Raw genomic sequence first — 21,680 nt, forward strand, 5'->3', positions numbered from 1 at the left:
TTGTCTTGCTAGCACGGCTGAAATTAGGAATGCGTCATAGCATTCAACAAAGGGAGCACAGCTACTTTTCTCGCTTTTCTTTTGGCAGGTACTAGCCATCATTCATCACCCCATCCTTTGTTTTTGCGGGGATCACCCCATCCTTGTCACCTTGTGTGTAACAAAGAACAAAGAATGCTATAATTATCTCCTAAAAAAAAGAATGCTATAATTATAGCCCATACGATATAACTTCATGATCCGAGTACCACATGGGGACAGCAATAGGAGGAATGCTACAAATCGCAAGATTAACAGCACGGTAAATAGCGCAACAATGAATTGCAAACACAAACAAATTCATGCCATCAATTGGATGGCATTCCTCCAGAGTCCAGATCAAAGGCCAAGGCCTTAATATATCCTCCCGAAATCCTTTCTCCCAAACGGCGGTGGCAGTCCGCCTGTTGCAAAAGAGTGACCGCCCCTTCCTCCTGCGCATAAATAGTGCATTTTGATCAGTATTATACTTGCAAACATATATGCACGCGAACCTCTTTCCGCAATTCCAAATTGCATGCCGGCTTAGAAATAAACAATGGTGATCACCATTAAGCTACGATAGTAGGATTACAAAAAGCAAGGTGTTTCTTGAAAAGAACATCCAACTGAAAAGTTGACTGGTCAACAGAGCATCAATCAGTATCTCATGCATTGTCGCATAAGATTAGACATTTCACAACTGCAGTTTTTCCATTCATACTCAGATCCATAATAAGTGTCTAAGTTAACTTTATTATTAAACACTTAGGCCTTTTTTGTCACTAGTGTAACTAGTGTATTATTTTTTAGTCACTAGTGTTTTGGTATTTAAGTGCTTTTGGTGTTCACCCAAAACACTCAAAAAAACCTTAAACTAGTATGAGAAGTATTTTTAATTGGTACAAAAATGGGGTGTTTTGTGGAGAAATTTAAGGATAATCCCCTCTAATCCTTCCCTACCAAACAACCATTTGGGGTTTCTAGTGTTTTCCAATTTGGAGTGGATAAAACCCTAGAAAATAGTAAAAAACACTAGTACCAAACAAGGCCTTATTATGGATCGGAGGGAGTATTGGACTATATTGTTAAACTCTTGCGTTCTTTTTTTTTTTTGCGCAAAGTTATCTTACGTCCTAGATGTTACCAATATACTGAAAATGAATAGCAACAATGAGATGAGCTAACATTGGACTGGATTAAGATGCAGTCGTGATTACAGCAGGATTCTGCTTTCCCTAACATTATAGAGTTAAAAAGAGGGAACAGAAATGGTAGATTGGCAGGAATATAATGGCCATGATAATGTCAACTATATCAACATCGAAATAAGGAAGTTTTAAGGGTACAACAACAGTAGAAACATTACCCCAAGGCCCTTCATCCATACTACTGGGTGTAGGTTCTGCCACACTATAATTAGGCCAAACAGATTGACCATTTTGCAGACTCCTGATCGGGCGCATATAGGTGGAATTCATATGGTTGTACCGCTGAAATGGTAGTACATGTCGACCAGGGAAATTTTGCTGAGAATAATTTGCATGGTTGTAACTATGATAGGTGATGCGATCAGCAGAAAGGTTATTCTCTCCGAGAGAGGGTGCATGAAATAGGCGGTCACTTCTACAATAAAAACATGAAAAAGAGTCAGTGAATGTACTTAAGAATGCAGGTGAATTTTTTTAGAAAACCTCCTCTGGTACCAATTGTTTTAATTTGGCTGACAAATCAGAAAACAAATATTGAAGCATAAAATTGACGGTGTTCATGCAAGGTAAAATATGCATCTGTATAGTTTCAACCCTCTGGGCAACCTAAAATGAGAAGACTTGGGAAATTGTATCCTTAAGTCCATATGTGAAGCATCAATTTCAGCTGTTTCCATCGGAATGGGATATGTATGGTAAAATGCACATCTGTATATTTTCAACTACCGGGGCATGTATCCAGATTTACAAGACTGGACAAATCATATTGCTACCTCTATATGTGAAGCGTTTTTATCACATTTGTTTCTCCCTTGTTTCAGTGGTGATAGACTGATAGTTCATTACAGTTTCTTCAGTTATAACTTATAATCAGAGCTTGTTGAAAAATAATATTAAGGCGTGTAAGATCAGAGATATTAAGGTGTGTAAGATTAGAGATGTGACGAAACAGAAACCAGCAGCATGGCATGGGGTGAAAAAGGTGAGTTGTGCATTTTCCTAAAGATGTGGACAAACTATATATGTCTTATGCTCAGAAGCATTCTATAAGATGAACGGTGTTTCTGTTATACAAACTTTTATGGAAGACCCAATGCAGCAACAAAATGTCGAATCTCATCACACTATGATACCTTTGATTTATGGACAAAGGGTTTGAGCTTGCAGTATCATGGCTTTGGATATTGGGCAATCTGCTAGACTGGATCGTTTGACCACTTGCATCTCTCAGGTGAAGACCGCGTAACTCAGCTGCCAGTGAATTCTCTTCTTGCAGGAGTGACTCGTCACTGCACGTCAAAATAGAATAAAAAGCTATAGGCTACAAACACTTCGAAATAATTAACTTTAATACTCCCTCCATTTCACAAAGGTTGGCATATTTTGTTTCGTTAAGACAAGGTTTTGACCAAGAATTACACTACTAATATGTAACATATATGATACAAAATCATGATTATTAGAAAGAACTTTTAAAGACGAATCTATTGATATAAATTTCATGTATGTAAAAGCACATATTAATAGAGTTATCATTGGTCACAGCCTTGTCTTAACGAAACAAAATACGCCAACCTTTGTGAAATGGAGGGAGTATGCATGATTACCTATAGTTGGGATCCCAATCAGCTGGATCTGGTATCGACGAAGTGGAGGCCAATGTATCTGCTGACACACTGGATTTGTGCAAAGGAGGAAAATCATTGTAACCAGATGGTTGGAAATAACCATGATTGGAAGAAGGGTTGGCAGATAAACCAGTAGGAATGCCTATTTGCGGTCGCCAATTATAATGACCAGAATTAGGAAGTGCACCATGTGAATAGCCAGAATGTCCTCGAGAAAAGGCTGAACTGACACCATCTCCATGGTGTCCCTGGATCGGTTGATATGTGTGTTCATGTGGTGGCGTTGACACGGGTGGGTGACCCAGATTCCTCCTCCTATTGAATTGGCCTACCGCAGCGGATTTTCCCAATGAGGAGCCATGACTGCCCCTTGCAGGAGAAGTGGCAACATACTTGGCAGTATCACTAGTTGGGATTTGCATCTGGGAATTTGGAGGAGTATATTGTGATGGACTGGCCCCAAGAGACATAGGCCCTGGACCCCCAGGACTTAATCGAATGCCACCGCTGTGAGAGAGGTGAGATCGTCTTCTAATATCTGGACTAAATCCTACAAATGATCCTCCAGCTTGTGACTGTAGATTGAATCCAGGACCTAGTGGCGAATGATACATGTTGACATTATTGACATCATAGCTTCCGTAGCTGCTTGCTGGACCTACATTTTCATTAAAGCTACCATGGCTACCAAAGCTACCACAGCTGCTTCCATATGAAAAGGGCATGTTTGGCAACAAAGCGTTATTGAATGGTAGGGATCTGTTAAAGCTTCCAACCTAGAAAATTTATAGATAAATATATTATTGTAGTAGCTTACAAATTTTCAATTGAATATAAACATGGAAGAACATACTTACAACCTGAGGGGAAAGGCCAGCAGCAAACCAGTGCCCTCCTCCAGGATTGTGATCAACTGCTGCAGCACGGCCAACAGGCTACAGCACACAAAAAATACAAGGTTTGACTTATAAACTAGAACTGTATAGAAAAAGGCAGCTCTTGAGGTCCAAATATTTCACGGGTTTCCGCCCAAACGTTCTGGTATATATAACCACTATGAAATCTGAAGGGTTTAAAATCACACAGGAAATTTTGGATATGTGCCATTGAAAGACACCACTTAAGAAAATACCATCAAAAGCATTCCATCTAGTTAAATACCACAAAGGTAACAAGGTTAGATAGATTTTATGATCATTACGGGTGTTGAGCATTCACAGAGGAGGCTGAGGTTGTGTTCAGGAAGGAAGCTGCACTGCTGCGGACCTATAATTTTCAACAGGGACAAGAACGGAATTTGCCACGGCATTCTATCTGGCAAAGGAAAGGAAATGGGGAGAGAAGTAACCGAGCTGGACAGAATGGTTAATTGTAACTCAGTAGATGTAGGTTCTTTTGATAGCATTCAACTAAACAGAAATATTTTGATGGTATTTTGCTAAAGTGGTGTTGTTTTCTTTCAATGGTACAGACCCAAAATTCCCAAACATAAATACAATAGATTTTTCAAGATTAGTGGAAGAAACATTGTTGCATATGTGTATTTACCCTGTGATCCAAAATTAAATGCCTCCGTCCAGTTGAACGAAGAAAACGAAAAGTTGATTGCTACAGTTAATGGAGGTTTCACATCACAAGTAGTTGATGAGAAGAAAATATGCAGTAAGTTGTCTGGATGAGACCATACTTACAATTATCGGAGTCTCCTGTATAGGGTCGTAAGGACCAGTGAAGACTTCCCCTGTTATGAATGGATGATATGAAGCCTGAAATAAGTTTTCATCAGTGTGAAGTCATTCCATTGATTTTTCAAGAACAAAAATTAGTGCCCACAGAAATAAAACTAAATGTTTTCCGAAGGATTTCCAACAAATTCCAGATGCAGAATTAATGTAAATTCAAGTTCACCATCTGAAGCGTAAAGTCAGATTAATTATTGTTATCATTAGCGAATACCTGCAGTGGTGACCAACGCTTATTAGGATCAAACTCAATAAGTCCTCTCAAGAAATCAACCAATGCTAAGCAATCTGCCTTTTCAGTCTCTGCATCAAAATTGCAAGTGACAAAATATGGTGGAATTAGCAACTTCATTGTAAGGACTGATGCTATCATTCAAGAAACTATGACTCGGTATGCAATAAACACACATGCCTTGTCATTTTTTTTTTAGAGAAAAGGCTTTCGCCCAGCTTTATTAGAAAGCTAGGTTCATGCCTCGTCGTTAAAGCCCTGTATAATTTATGTGGTTCCTGTATATGCCAGTATTAATCATCTACTTGTCTATAATCCAAATTTTACATATAGCGATATATAAACTGCAACATGAAATATGAATAAAAGTAAAGGGAACCCTGTTAGTACAAACTACCAGCATTTTATCCAATAGTTGAAATCACAAAGCATACAGCCAGTATCCGTTCGTGTGTGTTACAAGCTCTACATCCAATCCGCATAAGCATGCACTTCACTGATAAATAGTCATAGCTTAGAGATTGAAGTGAACAGTTCTGCAAGAGTAAGATACTACTATTTTTTTTATCAACCTAATTCCAGGCCATCCCTAGAAACAGAGTAAGCCAACCAGGTTTTTGCATGCTAAGACAGCTACTCGATGTTCAAATAACACTACAGAAACCACAAACATAGTGATGAAAAATCACTAACTACTGGGACTATTGAACCTCATAGAAGTACAACTACCCTGAAATTCATAAACAGGCGCAGCCCACCCTTAAACAAAAGTGTCACAGAACAAACCTGGCAGATTGCCCTCTTCTAAATTCTTCCAAGGGTACCCAGATATGAGACTGTCAAGCCTTCTACGGGGGAAATACCATCTCCCTACTTTTGGCTTTTGGGACTCCCTCTGTGTTGCAAGATATAGACAGGGTATGAATAACACGGTAAATGTATAATGCAGGACACAAAAAAGACTTCAGAATAACAAGGAAAAATCACAAAAACTTACTGCTTCAACCTCCTCTTCAGTTAACATTCTGTATGGGCTGCCAATACTGTCATGCCCTTCATTACCAGGATAGATGCTTCCAACATGTTTAAAAAATTTCTTGGTATTTTTGGCCTCCCTTAGCAAATCATCTGGTGGTTGCACACTGTTCATTGTTGAATTTTGGTAAATGAAACATTTTGACATTTTGAAAAACTATTAAATGAAGCAAAAGTGAAACAACTCAACCAGTTACCACCTAATCCAGTATGTGCAATTCACCTGCAAATACTGATTGGAAAATGAATAAAGTAGAGACAAGACTTTCAATAAAGCAATTTACCCAACAATCTCAATCATACGTCTAAGGACATCGTATTCTGATGCTCCAAGAAATAAAGGAATCCCTATATACATTTCAGCAACTATGCAGCCAAACGACCACATATCAATGGCAGTAGTATATCTAGCATTCGTTAAGGGTACAAACCCACCAGCAAAAATTCACAATCATGCGTTGTTTAATATATTTGCTATTAGAGATGTCGCATAGGATACGGATAACCAAGAATCACTTCCGGTGACCTGTAATAACGGCTCTGGAAAAGGAAAAGATGCAAGCTTGATTTCATATCAATCCATATTAATAGAATGACTTCATATTGATGAGGGAGTTTAAATAAAACCTGAATATATGAGTAAATTGTTTTACCCTCCATGCACGCTGATCCAAAATCAATTACTTTAACTTCAGTATCTGTTTTTGCACTGCAAAGGGCACCTCGGTCATCAAATTTAAGCATAGCTGGAAGTGATAGCATACAAAAGGTAAACAAAGCAAATGCTCATTTTGAGGGGAAGTAACTCACTTTTGAGTTACAAGGATATTTTCTGGTTTAAGATCACAATGAATAATTCCAGCACCTTTCGTGACAATCAATGCATCCAGTATCTAAAAATTATCATAGATAGTATGGTGATATGTTGGTAACAGGTACATATAGAGAATTCATGCAGTATCTGAAAATGACACCTGACCTGTTTGGAGAAACTTCGGACAAGTTTCATCTGTAAACCTCTTAAACCGTTCTGTCTCAACAGCTCATATCTACAATATGGGAGTTTATGTTACCACACGAATCAAAACTGAAAAAAGGGAATGGTTCTATTAGTGAACACGGGTTTGATGTAAGTTACTTACAGGTTCTGACCAAGCATTTCAAATGAGATACACAAATGATTTTTGCATGCAAAGAAATCCAGCATCCGGACAATGTGGTGTTCATCATGAGGATCAAATGTGCGATTTAGCTGCGAGTACATGAAACCAGTTCTGATGCTGATTTTTGTAGGCATCCAACCAAATAAGTAAATGCTAAATAGACTACTGTACCGTGCTCAACAGCGAGACCTCCGTGAGAGACTGCTGATAGAAGGCAGGCTGGTTTTTTATAACCTTCACTGCAACATAGTTGTCGGTTTCTACATCCCTGCATTTAGCAACCTGTCCAAAGGTGCCTTGGCCAAGAATTTCTTCGACAATGTACCTAAGTACAAAAAAAAAAATCATCATAGCTTAACAATTCTGAACCCTGAAAAGGAAATGGAAGACAAGTTGAATCGGATAGATCTACCACACAAATTCTACAAAATGGAAGAAGAACCCAACTATCATGACAGACCTATGGATCTATTTCTTCTTCACATACTTTGATTTCTTAATTCTCATTCTCATTAAAAATTGGGCTCTCCAAGACTCCAAGTACAGACAGATATTTCTAACTTCTCATATAAAATTTGATTCTTGCAAAAGTGGATTTATGTGCTCAAATTGTACTTAGAATTATCAATTAGCCAGAAAGAAAGAAATACATTAAATATGTACATTGGAAATAACTAAACTAACCTCCGGTATGACTTCTCGTTAACCAATTCCATGTTGACATACAAGATGAGGTCGGAATTTGCATTATCAAGGCCATTATTATGAACTGGAACTGCAGGACTGGTGAGAAAGCGCTTCGGGTTTAGTGAATCTGAGTAACTAAACTCAGGATTGCAATTTTCAAAAGTTTGGATGATATCTCTGGTTAATCTTGCAACAAGCTGCAGGAATAAATAGTTGAAATTCAGAGTGGAACGTCACAATTATATGAGCATGAGATGCACATATAATACAAAAGAACAATGAAAACGAATTGAAATGTAGATATCCCGTCATCTTTTTTGTCATAGAGCAATGGTGTAAAGGATGTTCTTCTAAAAAGAAACACCAATTAGGATCCTGGCGCGCTTTGAATTGTGCACTTGTGTAATATCTCCCAATCACTTATAACGAGTAATTAGGATCTCATGACACTAATGATGGATTGAAACAGAAAGTGCAAGCAAACAAAACTAGTATGTACCAAATTCAACACTGAATGAATTTTGCAGAAAACATAGGGGCGCTGGATGGCTGGGAATACTGATAGCAGTCACAAACGAAGTTTGAGTCAGAAGAATCGAAGGGAAATTTGAACTCACTGCTGTAATTGGTCAAACTATAGATGCCTGCACGGTGCGTGCAAGCAACAGGAAAAAGACAGCAGCATCAACGGTGTTGATTTGAATAGTTCGAAGTCAGCAAAGTTTAAGATGTATTGGTTTCTTACGAGCAGTTTCATTCGAATTATTCCAGCTACGACACACACTACCATAGCTCAATCCAATTGACAGTTCAGCACGGTGAGCCCGAGAATGGCTCCAGAAAGCAAGCATCTATTGGTAGCCCCGTGAGAGGGGAAGGTGTAAGAAACGTACAGGCCTCTTCCTGACGGCGCGGAGATTGCTTGACCCGACGGCAACACCATTGCCCTGGGCGGGCGGCGCCTCTGCCCAGGCGCTCACCGTCGCAGGTAATTGGCGGAACGCCGTGGAGTTGCTCGGCGCCCATGGCGGGCCCGCCGCGTCCTTCTCCCTCCCAGACTCCTCCATTCGCTTCACGCAACCGCCTCCCAGCAGGCAGGCGCAGGCGCCCGTGGAGATCAAGAGGCCAACAGCAACACGTCAGCCCAACCCGCACCAGCCTAGGCTCTTGTTGGGATCACGGCAACGCACTCCGAAGCAGAAGCAGCAACAGCAGACTAAGCGGCCACTGGCGGAGTAAAGCTGCATCCTATGCAGCGGCCATCGCCCAATGCTACTCCGAACACGAGTTCCCACATATCCGATCTCCTCCGTCCTCTGCCTCCTTTCACCTCGCCGGGCTACCGAGGCGAAGCCAACAGCTCGGAGCAGGGCGGATTGGGCGGGTAGGGGTTTGGGGACAGGACGACGAAAGCGGGCTGCTGGTGGTCGCCGGATGTGGGGGCGGCGAAGGCGAGGAACTGGAGGTGGTGGAGCGGCGGGGGAATTTGGAGCGGGGCGGCGAGTCCCAATCCCCTCTCCTCCGTCTTTCGTCTCTTTTCTTCCTTTCCTTCCTCGTCTCCGTCACCTCTCCCTCCCTCTCTTCTCTGTGGGCTTTTTCCGCTCCGCCTTCTTTCCAGCTGATATATATACACGGCTGGATTTTAATTACTCCAGTTAAATACGGTGTCAGTGGCAACGGCCTCCGACTATCAACGTGCTCACGCGCTCCCGTCCACCCTATGCACCGCTGTCATAGCGTGCTAGCCAATGCACCTGGGACGCAAATGCGAGAGCGGCCATCCGATCTTTGCATCTACTCGCTCAGTCTGATATTAAATGATTTTTCATTTCATGTATCTATATGTTTTTAGACATGGATACATTTATATTTGGACAAATTTGGGAGTATATCAAAATGATCAAAAAATATTTACATTGCTTATTTATGTATTCGACGGACGGACGGCATCAATATACATATCCATTATGACTCGTGCCACTGTCTATCTGCTACCGTTTACATCAATAAGTAACAGTGAGCAAATAAGGGCAAAAAAAATGAGTTACAAGAGCGGAAAAAAGGAACTTAAGTCAATGAGTTACAAGAAGATGCAAATAGGGCAAGAAAAAAGTATGCACCGAAATGATGCATTATCGAACGCATACGCAAATCACGTCAAGAAAACGTATGCTTTTAAACCATGCATGATGCGATGGAGTGACAAGTCTTTTAGATAGATAGATATATAGATACATAGATAAGGAGGACCAATCATCGAGTCTTATTCACGTCATCCACTGATCGGGCACGTCAGGATATGCATCCATTATGAATCGGTGTCAACAGGCTATGGTTCACATGAATAAGTAACCACGAGCAAATAAGAGCGGAAAAAAAGGAAGAACGGAAACTTTAGGTCAATGCGTTACAAGAAGATGCTAATATTGCAAAAAAACGTGCGTACCGAAAATGATGCATTATCGAACGCATACGTAAATCACGTCAAGAAACATATGCTTTTAGACCATGCATGATGCGATGGAGTGACAACGTCTTCTAGATAGATGGATAGATATATACATACATAGATAAGGAGGACCAAGCATCGAGTCTTATTCACGTCATACACTGACTGGCATGTCAGGATATGCATTCATTATGAATCGGTGTCAACGGGCTATGGTTCACATGAATAAGTAACCACGAGCAAATAAGGGCGAAAAAAAGGAAAACATATACATTAGGTCAATCCGTTAGAAGACGTGGAGGTAAATGGGGCGGAAAAAGGGAGAAATGTATGCACTGGGATGACACATTACTAAACACAGAGGTAAATAAGCTAAAACGTATGCTTTAGTCCATGATTTATGCGATATAGAGTGACAAAGCCTTTGATATATATATATATATATATATATATATATATATATATATATAGATAACGAGGACTATGCGTCGAGTCATATTCACGTCATCCGCGACGCTAAGAGTTAAGTTTTGCCTGACACCCATCGACATAAATAGGTACACAACCAGTTGATATAGAAAAATAGAAGATTGATGTTTGTGTTAATGAGTTGCAAGATATATGGTAATTGAGTCAGATGAACGAGGACTGCTAGCGTCCATTGATGACTGCTCCAAGATACATTTGAATTTTGTGCGCCGTTCATGACAAAAAAAGACATAAAGTACAAGAGATAGAAGGATTTATGGCGTAAAATATACATGAGATGTGTTAAGCGCCGCTGCATAGCGTACAAGGCAATGCACCCTACGATGCAAATGCGAGCGTGGTCGTTCTAATTGTGCATCTATCTAAAAATGATCAAAGATATTATCTATGTTTTTATTTACTCATTTGCCGAATGGACAACGTCAAGATATACATCCATTATGACTTGCTGTCAACGGGCTATCCGCTACCGTTCACATCAATAAGTAACCACGAGCAAATAAGGGTGAAAAAAGGAAAATGTATACTTTGGGTCAATGTGTTACAAGATGCACAGATAAATAGGGGCGGAAAAAAAAGAGAAAAACGTATCCGCTGGGATGATGCATTACCAGCCGTAGAGATAAATAAATAAATAAAAAATATGCTTTTGGACCACATGTTACATGATGTAGAGTGAATAAGTCTTCAATATGGATATATAAATGTCAATAGATAGATAGATAACGAGGACTAAGTGTCGAGTCATATTCACTTCACGCACCGCACTAAGAATTAAGTTTTTCAAGGCATCCATCAACATAAATAGGATAACGGCACGTTGATATAAAAAATAGGAGATTGATGTGTTGTGTTAATGAGTTGCAAGTATAGGGTGATCGAGTTTGGCGACCAATGATCGCTAGCGTCCATTGATGATTGCTCCAAGATAGATTTAGCCATGAGATATGATTTACAGTTGACTTTTGCCGGGCCGTTCATGACAAAAAAGAAGAAGTAAATTGCACGAGGTAGAAGGATTAATTGAATAAATTGCACGAGATATGGTTCTTTCCTATAGATAGATAGACGAAAAGGTCACGTTGTTTCTAGCTTTATGCATGCTTTTTAGCTATATTCACGTGACACGTTTCTTATGGTTGCAAATTTACGAGCTAAAACCTCAGTAAATAAATGGTAACAAAACAAGGAATAGAAACCTCAAGCTAAATGGTGCATTACAACATTAAAACACATAGTTTTAAAATCTTTGTGATAAATGTGAATATTCTGTTTGATATATGTAGGTCATAATATACATGTTTTTACTTATTACAATTATTAACATGGTTACCTGCTGTCGTGATCTCGTGCATGCTAAGCACCACCGGCATAGGGTGCTAGGCAATGCACCCTACAATGCAAGTGTGAGTGTGGGGTCTGATCTATGCATCTATATCAAAATGGCCAAACAATTCATCTATATTTTCATTTATTTATCTCTAAATGGATGATGATGGATATATTTGTTATGCTCGGTCAGGCTACCCGATACTTCTCACAAGAACAAGTACCTGATGAGGAAAGAAAGGCGACAAAAGGGAAAAACATATACTTCGGTCCAATGTGTTAGAAGACATAGGGGTAAATAAGGGTGAAAAATAAAGAATGCATGCACTGGTAGGATGCATTTCATATGACGTAGAGATGAATAATGTCAAGAAAATCTTATGCTTTGAGACCGTGTGTTACACGTAGAGCGGCGAACTCTTCAAGATATAGAAAGCTCGATAGACAACTTGAGTATGCTGATGATCAAGGGTCGAGTCATATTCACGTCATCCATGACATCAAGAATTAAGTTTGCATGGCACCTATCGGCATAAATAGGTAAATGACAAGTTGGTATAGAAAAATAGGAGATTGATGGTATGTGTTAACGAGTTGCGAGACATTGGGTAATCGAGTCTGACGACCGATGATCGCTAGCGTCCATTGATGATTATGCTCCAAGAAAAGTTTGAGCCATGAGATGGGATCTAGAGTTGCATTTTGCCGCTCCGTTCATGAGAAAATCATAAAATACAAGAGATAAAACGATTAATGTGCGTAAAATATACACAAGACATGGTTCTATCCTACGGATAGACGAAGAGGACTTGTGGTCTCAAGTTCAATGCAAGATTTTTAGCTATATTCATATCACATGGTTATTAGGGTTGTGAATTAATGGATTGAATCCTCAAGCAAATAAATAATAACAACACGAAGAATATAAACCTCAGGCTAAGAATAATTCGTATTTGAAATGCATTTTCAATTATGTAATTCTTATGACGCGCAATCGACATTTCATTGATATAATTGATGATTAAAACAAAAAAAATTGAAAATATATGAAAAAATAAACTTATACTCGTGGATCTTGGATCAAAACAACCATGTCCTATAGAGTAATTCTCATTCTTGTACATCACTAATTTAATATTTACTGTATATATAAACGTATCCTTGTATTGGTGTTTTTGAAAAATTGCCGTATCACGGTGTCCGTATTCCGGTGTCACAGTTTCCATATCGATACCCCTGCAAGTGCAAACTACAGTTTATTGTCTCATTATCGGTAGCGACGGCAACAGTTGAAAGGGCCTTCTCAGCTATGATGATCATCAAAATCAAGTTGCGCAACAAGATGTCTTGATGGTACACTATATTGAGTGAGAGATATATCAAAGGTAAAATTAAAGAAGATTTTCAGAAACAGGATAGAGCTATTCCTTTGCCTGGGCCTTCTAGAGGCCATTAAAACTTTATTATCAGCACGTTCCAAAGTTCTATTTCTATTTAACTATGTTTTTATTTCAATAATACTAAATGATTATGTGTTAGAATCATATAAAACAAGAATGTGATGGATTATTTTGATTTTCTGCATCAAAAAAATTATGCTCGTCGCATCTTAAATTTATTTTCGTCCTCCGTTCCAAAATAAATGATGCGGATTTATATAAAAATCTATACAAATTCAATTCAGTTATTTCCGGACGGAAATAGTATTACCGAGCATTAAATACGGAGCATCTCTCACCGGAAGGAGTACAACACTCGGACCAGATCCTGGATCCAACGGCCGAGCATGCGGCAGTTGTCAGGGGACAGGCATCCTCCTGACATCTGCGCCATCTGGCACAAGTGGACCCGAGGTCCCACAGCGCCCACCTCTTGCACAGTTGCACGTGCAGAGGTGGAGTTCTCAGCAGCAGTCAGCGCGACGGGATGGAGCAGGAGGTTGTGGGCCTGTGGCACCCAAACGGCGCCTCGATGGGCCCCTCAAACTGTAGAATCGTTCCACTTTCCAACCCCAACATTCGCCCGTGGGAAATCCGTTCCCGTCTCTTCAAACTTCAGACGATCTGCCGGCCATCTTGTTATCCGTGGTTCCTCGCTCCAACGTGCCACAGACGCTCCATTTTGGTTTTCTGAGACACAAGCACATTCCGCTCGTTGCAGCCATGCAAACCGCCCGCCGGCAATGACCTTTCTGTCACCTTTGGTTGCGTACTTGCACATCGGCAGCGTGCACTACTCCTACCTCCGTAGCAGGGTTTTTTTTTAGCGAAGGTGGATCATATTGCATTAACCAAGATTCTTACAGAAAAGCCCTGAAAATAGAAAATTTACAACGAAGTCCTTCAGCACCCCAGCGTCATCCTCACCGCACAGCACGATGCGCCGGCAAAACCCGCCGCCACTCCTCCACTCATTGCCTGGACTGGGAGGATCCCCCGAGCGGCCGGGAAGTCGGCGCTCCTCGGCACCTGAGCGCCTCCATCCTGCACCACGCTCGACGACGCCGGCTTGGTCAACAGCAGCACCACCACCTAGATCTTCGACGGCCGGCTCCACCATCTCTCGGACACCGGCTTGGGGGAGACGCGCACCACAGCTCCGACGAGTCGCGGCCGCGCAACGGACAGCAAATCCACCACGGCGCTCCACCGGAGCGACCAGGGCGGAGGAGAGGACCACTGCCCACAAAACTCTCTCCGGCCACGCCACCAACTCCTCAGCGCCGCCGGCAGAGATCCACTGCTACCTACACTATATACACAGCGCGATCCGTCGATTCCCCATCCTCCCGCCGCCGGAGGGTGAGAAATCGACCGGATCGACGCCGGCGAGGTGGAAGCAGAGAGGGGTACACAAATCGCCTCTTACCACTGTAGATGGGGATAAGAGGAGAGGTCCGGGCTCTCTTAGCAAACCGTGACCTCCGTAGCAGGTTGCAATGGAAATTTCTCGCTTGAAGCCTCAGGCCATGACGGGATCAATCTCAGTTCTCCTCCAGCTGTTTTTCCGGTTCCAAAGTCCAAACCTGACTTTGGAGACATGGCACGTTTCTATTCCTTTCGGGCCACACGCATCTAACCCAGAATTTGATAGACGCGTCGTCGTGAACTTTCTGTCACCTTAACCTCACGCACGGGCAAGGGCAAGGGCACCACTACGCACGCAGACGCGCTTACTGCTTAACGCCTTAACCTCAGTGACGTACGAATTCTGCAACATAGCTTATCAAGATTTTCACCAGGTTGCTTAGATGCAATTGCAGCATTTGGGTTGCCATTGGCATGAATCGACGAATGCTGCAGTTACACCACAGGTGCTATACTATGATACTATTGGCTATCCGTACAACCGGTTCACCCAAAACGCAGTGCACTAATATTAGCAAGGTAAAAGAACTTCTGTATGTAGCCGGGACGCAGTCCCCCTCGCATCACCCTGTACAACAGCCCTACGACCACTGCCAAGAGCTTCACTTCACATGGTCTATCTTTCACCACATCAGCTGCTTAGCCCCCTTCTTCTTGACGACCGTATCGAAGCGACCGTCGACCATGCTGATCTGGTCCATGAGTGACCGTCGGATGTGGCCTGGCGGCGTCTCGGTGATCCCCGCCAGGTATACGTCGGACGACAGGTCAAACTTCAGGGTGGCCATGGGTGTGTTGGGCTTCTTGATCAGGTCGTCCTCAAGCATGACCTCTGCTATCCTTGACAGTATGCTGAATGAGACCCCAACAAGAACCCTGGAGTATGCCTCCACAATGGCATGCCCAACGTCCTACACCAAGCAGTTGTTTCAGAGAAATATTCAGAATATGGGTCCATTTTCAGCTACAGAGATCAATTTCCCCATTATCGTGTGATGCCAAACTTACCTCGTTATACTGGACCTTCACAACATCTGTAAATGTTGGAGGCAGGTTGGGAAATCTGGATTTCAGAAGCTGCATGAGAGTTTCAACCCTTTCTATACATGCAGTCATCTTCTCTACTTCTGATGAACTGTCCTTCATGAAATTCCAGGAATGACGCCCTGGGGATTTCTTGCTTCTTTCCTCTGAGATCCTTTGATTCCATGCAAACAATGCACCTTCTAACCGGTTCATAGTCTCAAGCACACTATGCTCAGTTTTTAAACTGAGAGAAATGAAGATATCTTCTATAGGAATATAGTCGGTGGTTATAGCATGGTACAAGTCTTCACCCAAGCTAGCTCTGCCAGACTGCAAAATTCAATCAAGTGATCAGCACGATCGATCATCAAATCTAGGAAAAAAGAAGTATGCAGCTTGCAGAAAAAATGTCACAGGTCACTTAAAGGCTAAAGTAGTCTAAATCGAGTTGCCGGTGCTTGCCTTAGGAAGGGCGCCCATAACAGCTGTGGGAATAGGTATCTGAAGCAGGACCTGCTCATTGATTGACTTTGCAGCTTTGAGGATTTGATGGACAAGTTTAGCCTGAAATATTATTCTTTTTCTCTGAAATTGAGATAACCCTTGTTCAGGGACACAAGGGGATGGGAGCCACCACTTTTTGGTCTGTCTTGGACCATTATTTTTGCCCCGGTCACCAGCTCGGCTACCACTCTCCACGTACCAATACTCTGTGTCCACCATTGAGTCCAGAACTTCCTGCAAATTTTGTTGCATATGCATCAGTGAATCAAACTAGGGCAGATATACACAGTTTCTAATACACACAAAAAAAGATGCAAAATGTGCTATATATCTATATTTATTTACTGATAAGAGTAACACAGAAATGGCAACATACAATGAGCATAGAATCAAGCTTCTGCAGAGCAGGAAGGTTCACATGAACATCTGAACGGGCCTTTGGAGTCATAATCTGCATGGAGCAACCGAACAGCAGAATCTGAGATCTTCCAAAACTGTTATGCAATAATACAAATGGAGAGAACTTCATTCAGTCTCCTACCTCAAATATGCACCCATCTGCTCCATTTTGCTTTGTCGGAACCAGCTCGACCATGTAAGTTGTGGGAGAAAGTAACCAGTCCATTTCCTTCCGCCACCTGATCTTTTTCTCCTCACACAGTGGTTCCAGCTTCCACAGCTCTCCAAAAATAGTGGCTGTCATGGAAAATGCCCATTATTGTCATGACAAAGAAACATACAACATGCAAATGGTTGTAAATGGTATACCTGAGAGATTGGTTATCCCATTGGACAAGGCCAGAGCAGCACAAACACCCCTCGCACCTCCCGAAATGTCATCACCGAGCAGCAGCTTTGCAAATTTCTCCTTCATGGTTTCAATATCTGAAGCACTCAATGTATATCTGATTGGATTCTTCCCTTTGACAGGTAGTTGATGGACAGTGTCAAGTGTATCCAACCCATAAACTGAATGCTCCTCCTGCTTGCTCGATGAAATGTATTGTGAAGAGAAGGAAGACCCATCAACATCTTTGCTGGAGGAGCAACTTGAAACTTCATCATCAAGGGAATCAGTGGTGACACATCCATCTACCCCAGTTGTTGCACTAATGCCACTATCCTCATCATAGGAGGAACTGTTGAAAATGCATCTCTCGAGGCCATTGTATGTAGTCACCCCTACATCATTAGTATTTTCAATTGATTTGTGCATCATGAACAAAACATTGCACCAAAACAATAAATAAAGGCACATAGTAGCACATTTACAGGTTACATCCATGCGACTCTTTGGTTCATGAGCCATCATGGCGTGTGTGGTTCATTACAAAATAATTGAAGCTGTTGATGTTCCTGGTGGCTTAAAGAGAATACTCCAGTAAACATAGAGTAAGTATAACGTAAAGCAAATTATGCATTCTACAGTGAGGAACTCAAGTGTTGCTAAATATTTTTCATGGTGTGATTCGAAATTTAGCATGCTAATAAAGATCTTTTCTGCTGTAGGATTCTTTCTGGAGTCATAAGAACTCGTCTCTGTGAGAACTTTGTATGTGTATATGCATAAGTACCTTGTGCATCACTAGACTGTATAGACTATATTACTCTATAGGTACAGTTCTAAACCTGAAATTTTAATATTGTATATACCACAAACTATCTTTAAATAATTGACTCGTATTACCATCACAGAACTGCATAAGAAAAAGAATATCCACTTAAAGCCACCGAAGCAGAACTCGTACACCTAAAAAATGGCCACCCTCTACAGCCTGATCATAAATCACAGGGTAAATCTTGAGAAGAAGCACAGTACAGTGAAGGTTCAGTCTGAATAATTCAGACTCAGCGAGTCTGAAAACACTACAGATCCAATTCAATTACTGGTTTTTTACTTCAGAGGAAATGATGGATCACCTATACAGCAGTCCGTAGGACAAGAAAAATGAGCAAAGTCATACCCGTTTAGTATTCTACGCACCCCAAAACAGTGCTACTCCCGTGACGAGAAGCACATGTATCTGCCACATGGCATCCACACATTATTCGGCCGTTATGCATTGTGCAAGTCGTAGCCCTGTTCTTTCTACCTGCCCAGCATCTAAAAAGCAGAGTGCAGCACGCTAGTCCTCCTTTCAGTCCCCAAAGTCAAATGAAGGCGCAGATGCGCACTTGACGCTGCTGAAAGTGGCCGGGGGCCACACGCACCACAGCCCGCTCCACTCTACTGACACTGTATAAACAACTCTCAGGGTAGCTACAGAAAAATACAAATGGATGCAAACGGACGAGACCAAAAAGCAGCCAGAAAAAAAAAGGAGAAACTTTCACGGGACGATCTCATGGATATGTTTTCTTCGCAAAGGAGAACGTGATGGGCCGGTGATTCGTGGCAAAAAAAAAATGGTTATAGCTTATAGGCGAGTACCCCCTGAAACTATAGGACATGTGACATCGTCAGAGTACCAGTGTTGCCGGGGGCAGTTGAACAGGCCATGGATGCGCGGCGCGGCGCGGCCGGCGGGCAGCCGGATCGAGCCCCGGATGGTATCAGAACGCAGAGGCTCTGCTCCTCTTTTAACTCTCCTCCAGGTTCCGTGTCTCTCGTGGCCGGTGACCCACAATTACTCTTCCCACGTTGCCAACCCACTGCACTGCACAGTGCCGCAGCCTCTGGGAAAGCATGCGCGTAGGGGAACGCCATGAACAGTATTTTGGTGCTGGAAGCCCGGAATCTATTGCTGCCTCCTTTACTTCCTGCCAAATTGCCAATACCTACTCCATGTGACCGCACTCGCTATGCTAATCTCGATCGGGCAGGTGACAGAAGGTAGTAAAAGAGTTGCTAATTTGGGCCGGATTTGGGACTCCGGATGGGGCAAGACGCCCGGGGTTTAAAACAGCTAGTAGTGCATTTTGAGAAGAAAACAAATGAGTTACACAGACAGGCAGGAGCATTCAAGAGTTAGCAACTAGGAGTACTACCAAATACAAACTCATGCATTTTGAGAAAGAAAAAAATGGTAACCACGATACGAACATAAACTGCATTTCAAAACAAAACGAAGAGTCTAGAAAAAAGAAAAATGCAGCACCAGAATGTACAGGAACAGGACCAAAATACACCACAGGAACAAGTTGAAATTAAATATGGCAGCAATGAAGAAAGGGGGAGGAGATGTGCCCGAGGTGGTATGCTTACTGTCTGGCTCTTGATCCATGTCGATGCTGAAGTCCTGCGGCCGCCGTCGGCAGCAAGCCAGCGTCTTCATTCTCATCGCCGACAAGCACGCGCCACCGGCACGAGCAGTAGAAAGTAGGACCTGAAACTGAAACCCCACACCATCAAAGATTTTAATGGGCGCATCACGGCGGAAACCACTCGCAAACTAGATCGCGCTGGGACCTCGAAAGATGCAACTCGCCGAAAAAACACGGGGAGACAGACATACGCGGCGGCACCGGCGATTGGAGGCGAAGCGACCGGCGAAGAAGAAGGGGGAGAAAGAAGACACGGGGGGATGCGTTTCCGCTGGTACGGCCGCAGAATTTAATCCCCTCCGCTCGCTTTAATTTGTTTACCGCGACGCACCACCACACAGGCTTGAACAATCCCAGTCGCGCCGCGCCTTTTCAGATGCTAATGATTGACGCATCAGCGCAAAAGGCCTTGGGGGCAAAAAAGCAGGAGTAAATCTAGCAAACCAAGATACTACTCCGGCTAAGGATGCTTTAATTAGTGGAGGCGAGAGTCGATTAATCCGCGCTGTCCGGACGCGCGGGGGCGATTTATGGGCGCAACGGAAACGGAAACGGACGATGGGCCGTCCCTGCTACGGGCTACGGCTGCTGCTGACCCGTCGTCAGGGGGCGGCTCGCCGGTCGAGGCCGTTCGAACTTTGAAATTTGAACTGGACGGTGGGAGCCTGGGCGGAGGAAAGGAACGGAACAGGACTAGGCTTTTCTGTTGGGTGCTCGCTACTGCAGCTTTTAGTGCTCGACGACCTTTCGCTCAGGGGAGAAACGGAAAGCCATGGCGCCTGAAAAAGACGGCAGTAAATAAAGTGGAAAGAGGTGAAAAAGCCGGGAGGTTGTTCGCTGGAGTGTTTTCTTCCCCAGCGTTGGTGCGGCAGAGAGGCCATGAGCCGATGACGAAGACCTATCGCCAGGACACCGTTTACTAGTAGAGCTGAAACAGGTGAAAAGGCAGCTCACCGCACTAGCTGCTGCCGTGAAACCTTTTAGCCTAGAGACGTTAAGCTTATCGTTGTTGGTTTTTCTCGGGACAGAGATGGAACGAGCCGCAGGATGGGGGCTACGCCTATGGGTTCGAGCTCGAATCGCAGCGGTGTTTCAAGGTGGAGAAACAATTTTAAGAAATGCAGAGAGGGAGCGGTGGTTACTTTTGCGGCGTCGGGGCGAAGAAATCAGCGGCTGGAGCACTCCGGTATGGATCTGCGGCCGAGGAAACATAGAGCAAATGGAAATGAGGGAAGCCTTAGCGTCAGCGAGGAATAAAACTTAATCGACCGAAAAAGAGATGGAATCATGGAAATGGCTAGACGGGCATGAGCTTACCAGCACTACAGTATGCGAGGAGGCACTTGAGCGTGAAGAACTGAAGACTGACGAGATGTGAGGACGGGAGACCAGAGGAGGCAGAGACGCCAGGAAGGGAGAAGAAGAGAGTGTGCTTGGTCTCTGTGTGTGCGTGTGAATGGGGCTGCTGGTGCTGTCTGACTATGTCAAGTATAATAAATGCTGCATGAAGGAAGAAGATCAGAAAAGGCGAGAGCAAAGAGGGAGAGAAACAAAACCAGGAAGCCAAGCATGTGAGCGTGCAGGTGCCGGATAAAATATGTACTCGTCCACCATCAACGGCATCGATCATTTCACAGAACATCTCGTGTGGATTTGTGCGTGGCGTTTGAGATTTGACAGAGGATGATGTCCGAGTCTGAACTTTCCTGCTCCCCTCGTCGCTGGACGATCTCCTTCTCGCCGTCCGTTGGCTCGAGCCACACTCGCCCCCGTGACGGTTAGCTCCTCCACCTCCGGTATTCCGAGTGCCTCCTCTTTCTTGATGCTGGCGGCGCAGTGGTCGACTCAATCTCTTACAAATCCGATGCATTCACGTATGCGGGAGGCTCTCTTGTGTTCCCTTGTCATATTGTGCACGGCGTACGGGGTGCGTCTAGCACGGCTTTCCTGGCATCTACACCGGAGGTTGTGGTTGTGGGTTCCATACCGTGTCGGTTGCCTGTGCCGGGTCTGGTGGGCGTCGCACCAGGGTTTCC

The 21,680-nt window shown here is 43.1% G+C and overlaps 2 protein-coding genes across 10 annotated transcripts; both read right to left on the bottom strand.

Annotated features, from left to right (window-relative positions):
• Positions 1-163: 163 nt before the first annotated feature.
• LOC100844178 (dual specificity protein kinase YAK1 homolog) lies at positions 164-9,322 on the bottom strand. Of its 4 annotated transcripts, none has more exons than XM_024461340.1 (19): positions 8,610-9,322; positions 7,714-7,913; positions 7,201-7,354; positions 7,009-7,118; positions 6,846-6,915; positions 6,677-6,759; positions 6,494-6,575; positions 6,366-6,406; positions 6,151-6,273; positions 5,829-5,973; positions 5,618-5,726; positions 4,814-4,902; positions 4,549-4,623; positions 4,406-4,465; positions 3,718-3,792; positions 2,837-3,633; positions 2,363-2,518; positions 1,388-1,644; positions 164-473 (listed from the first exon to the last, which is right to left on the bottom strand). In XM_024461340.1, exons 1-19 carry the CDS (start codon positions 8,781-8,783, stop codon positions 394-396), a joined length of 2,880 nt encoding a protein of 959 aa, XP_024317108.1. In that variant the 5' UTR covers positions 8,784-9,322; the 3' UTR covers positions 164-393. The 4 variants fall into 4 exon arrangements, with proteins under 4 accessions (XP_024317108.1, XP_024317107.1, XP_003570178.1 ...); XM_024461339.1 differs by having other exon boundaries at positions 3,715-3,792; XM_003570130.4 differs by lacking the exon at positions 4,406-4,465.
• Positions 9,323-15,201: 5,879 nt separating this feature from the next.
• Positions 15,202-21,211, bottom strand: LOC100844470 (rop guanine nucleotide exchange factor 14). Of its 6 annotated transcripts, XM_014901343.2 has the most exons (9): positions 20,962-21,211; positions 20,787-20,838; positions 19,586-19,712; positions 17,149-17,562; positions 16,922-17,076; positions 16,757-16,831; positions 16,339-16,614; positions 15,859-16,206; positions 15,202-15,761 (listed from the first exon to the last, which is right to left on the bottom strand). In XM_014901343.2, exons 3-9 carry the CDS (start codon positions 19,659-19,661, stop codon positions 15,474-15,476), a joined length of 1,632 nt encoding a protein of 543 aa, XP_014756829.1. In that variant the 5' UTR covers positions 19,662-19,712; positions 20,787-20,838; positions 20,962-21,211; the 3' UTR covers positions 15,202-15,473. The 6 variants fall into 6 exon arrangements, with proteins under 6 accessions (XP_014756829.1, XP_014756826.1, XP_003570179.1 ...); XM_014901340.2 differs by lacking the exon at positions 20,787-20,838 and having other exon boundaries at positions 15,364-15,761; XM_003570131.4 differs by lacking the exons at positions 20,787-20,838; positions 20,962-21,211 and adding an exon at positions 19,836-20,691 and having other exon boundaries at positions 15,364-15,761.
• Between the last annotated feature and the right edge of the window lie 469 nt (positions 21,212-21,680).

This window comes from Brachypodium distachyon, chromosome 3 (genome assembly GCF_000005505.3).
Source record: "Brachypodium distachyon strain Bd21 chromosome 3, Brachypodium_distachyon_v3.0, whole genome shotgun sequence".
Classification (NCBI taxonomy): domain Eukaryota; kingdom Viridiplantae; phylum Streptophyta; class Magnoliopsida; order Poales; family Poaceae; genus Brachypodium; species Brachypodium distachyon.

Excerpts from the sequence above, each read along its gene's own strand:
- LOC100844178 (XM_024461339.1), bottom strand. The coding sequence starts at position 8,783 with ATGGAGGAGTCTGGGAGGGAGAAGGACGCGGCGGGCCCGCCATGGGCG. Across the intron at positions 7,119-7,200 it reads AGGTCTCGCTGTTGAGCACG|CTAAATCGCACATTTGATCC; the intron begins GTACAGTAGTCT and ends ATGTACTCGCAG. Across the intron at positions 2,519-2,836 it reads GATTGGGATCCCAACTATAG|TGACGAGTCACTCCTGCAAG; the intron begins GTAATCATGCAT and ends TTTGACGTGCAG.
- LOC100844470 (XM_014901343.2), bottom strand. The coding sequence starts at position 19,661 with ATGAGAATGAAGACGCTGGCTTGCTGCCGACGGCGGCCGCAGGACTTC. Across the intron at positions 17,563-19,585 it reads CATGGATCAAGAGCCAGACA|GGGTGACTACATACAATGGC; the intron begins GTAAGCATACCA and ends CTAATGATGTAG. Across the intron at positions 17,077-17,148 it reads TGGGATAACCAATCTCTCAG|CCACTATTTTTGGAGAGCTG; the intron begins GTATACCATTTA and ends TTTCCATGACAG.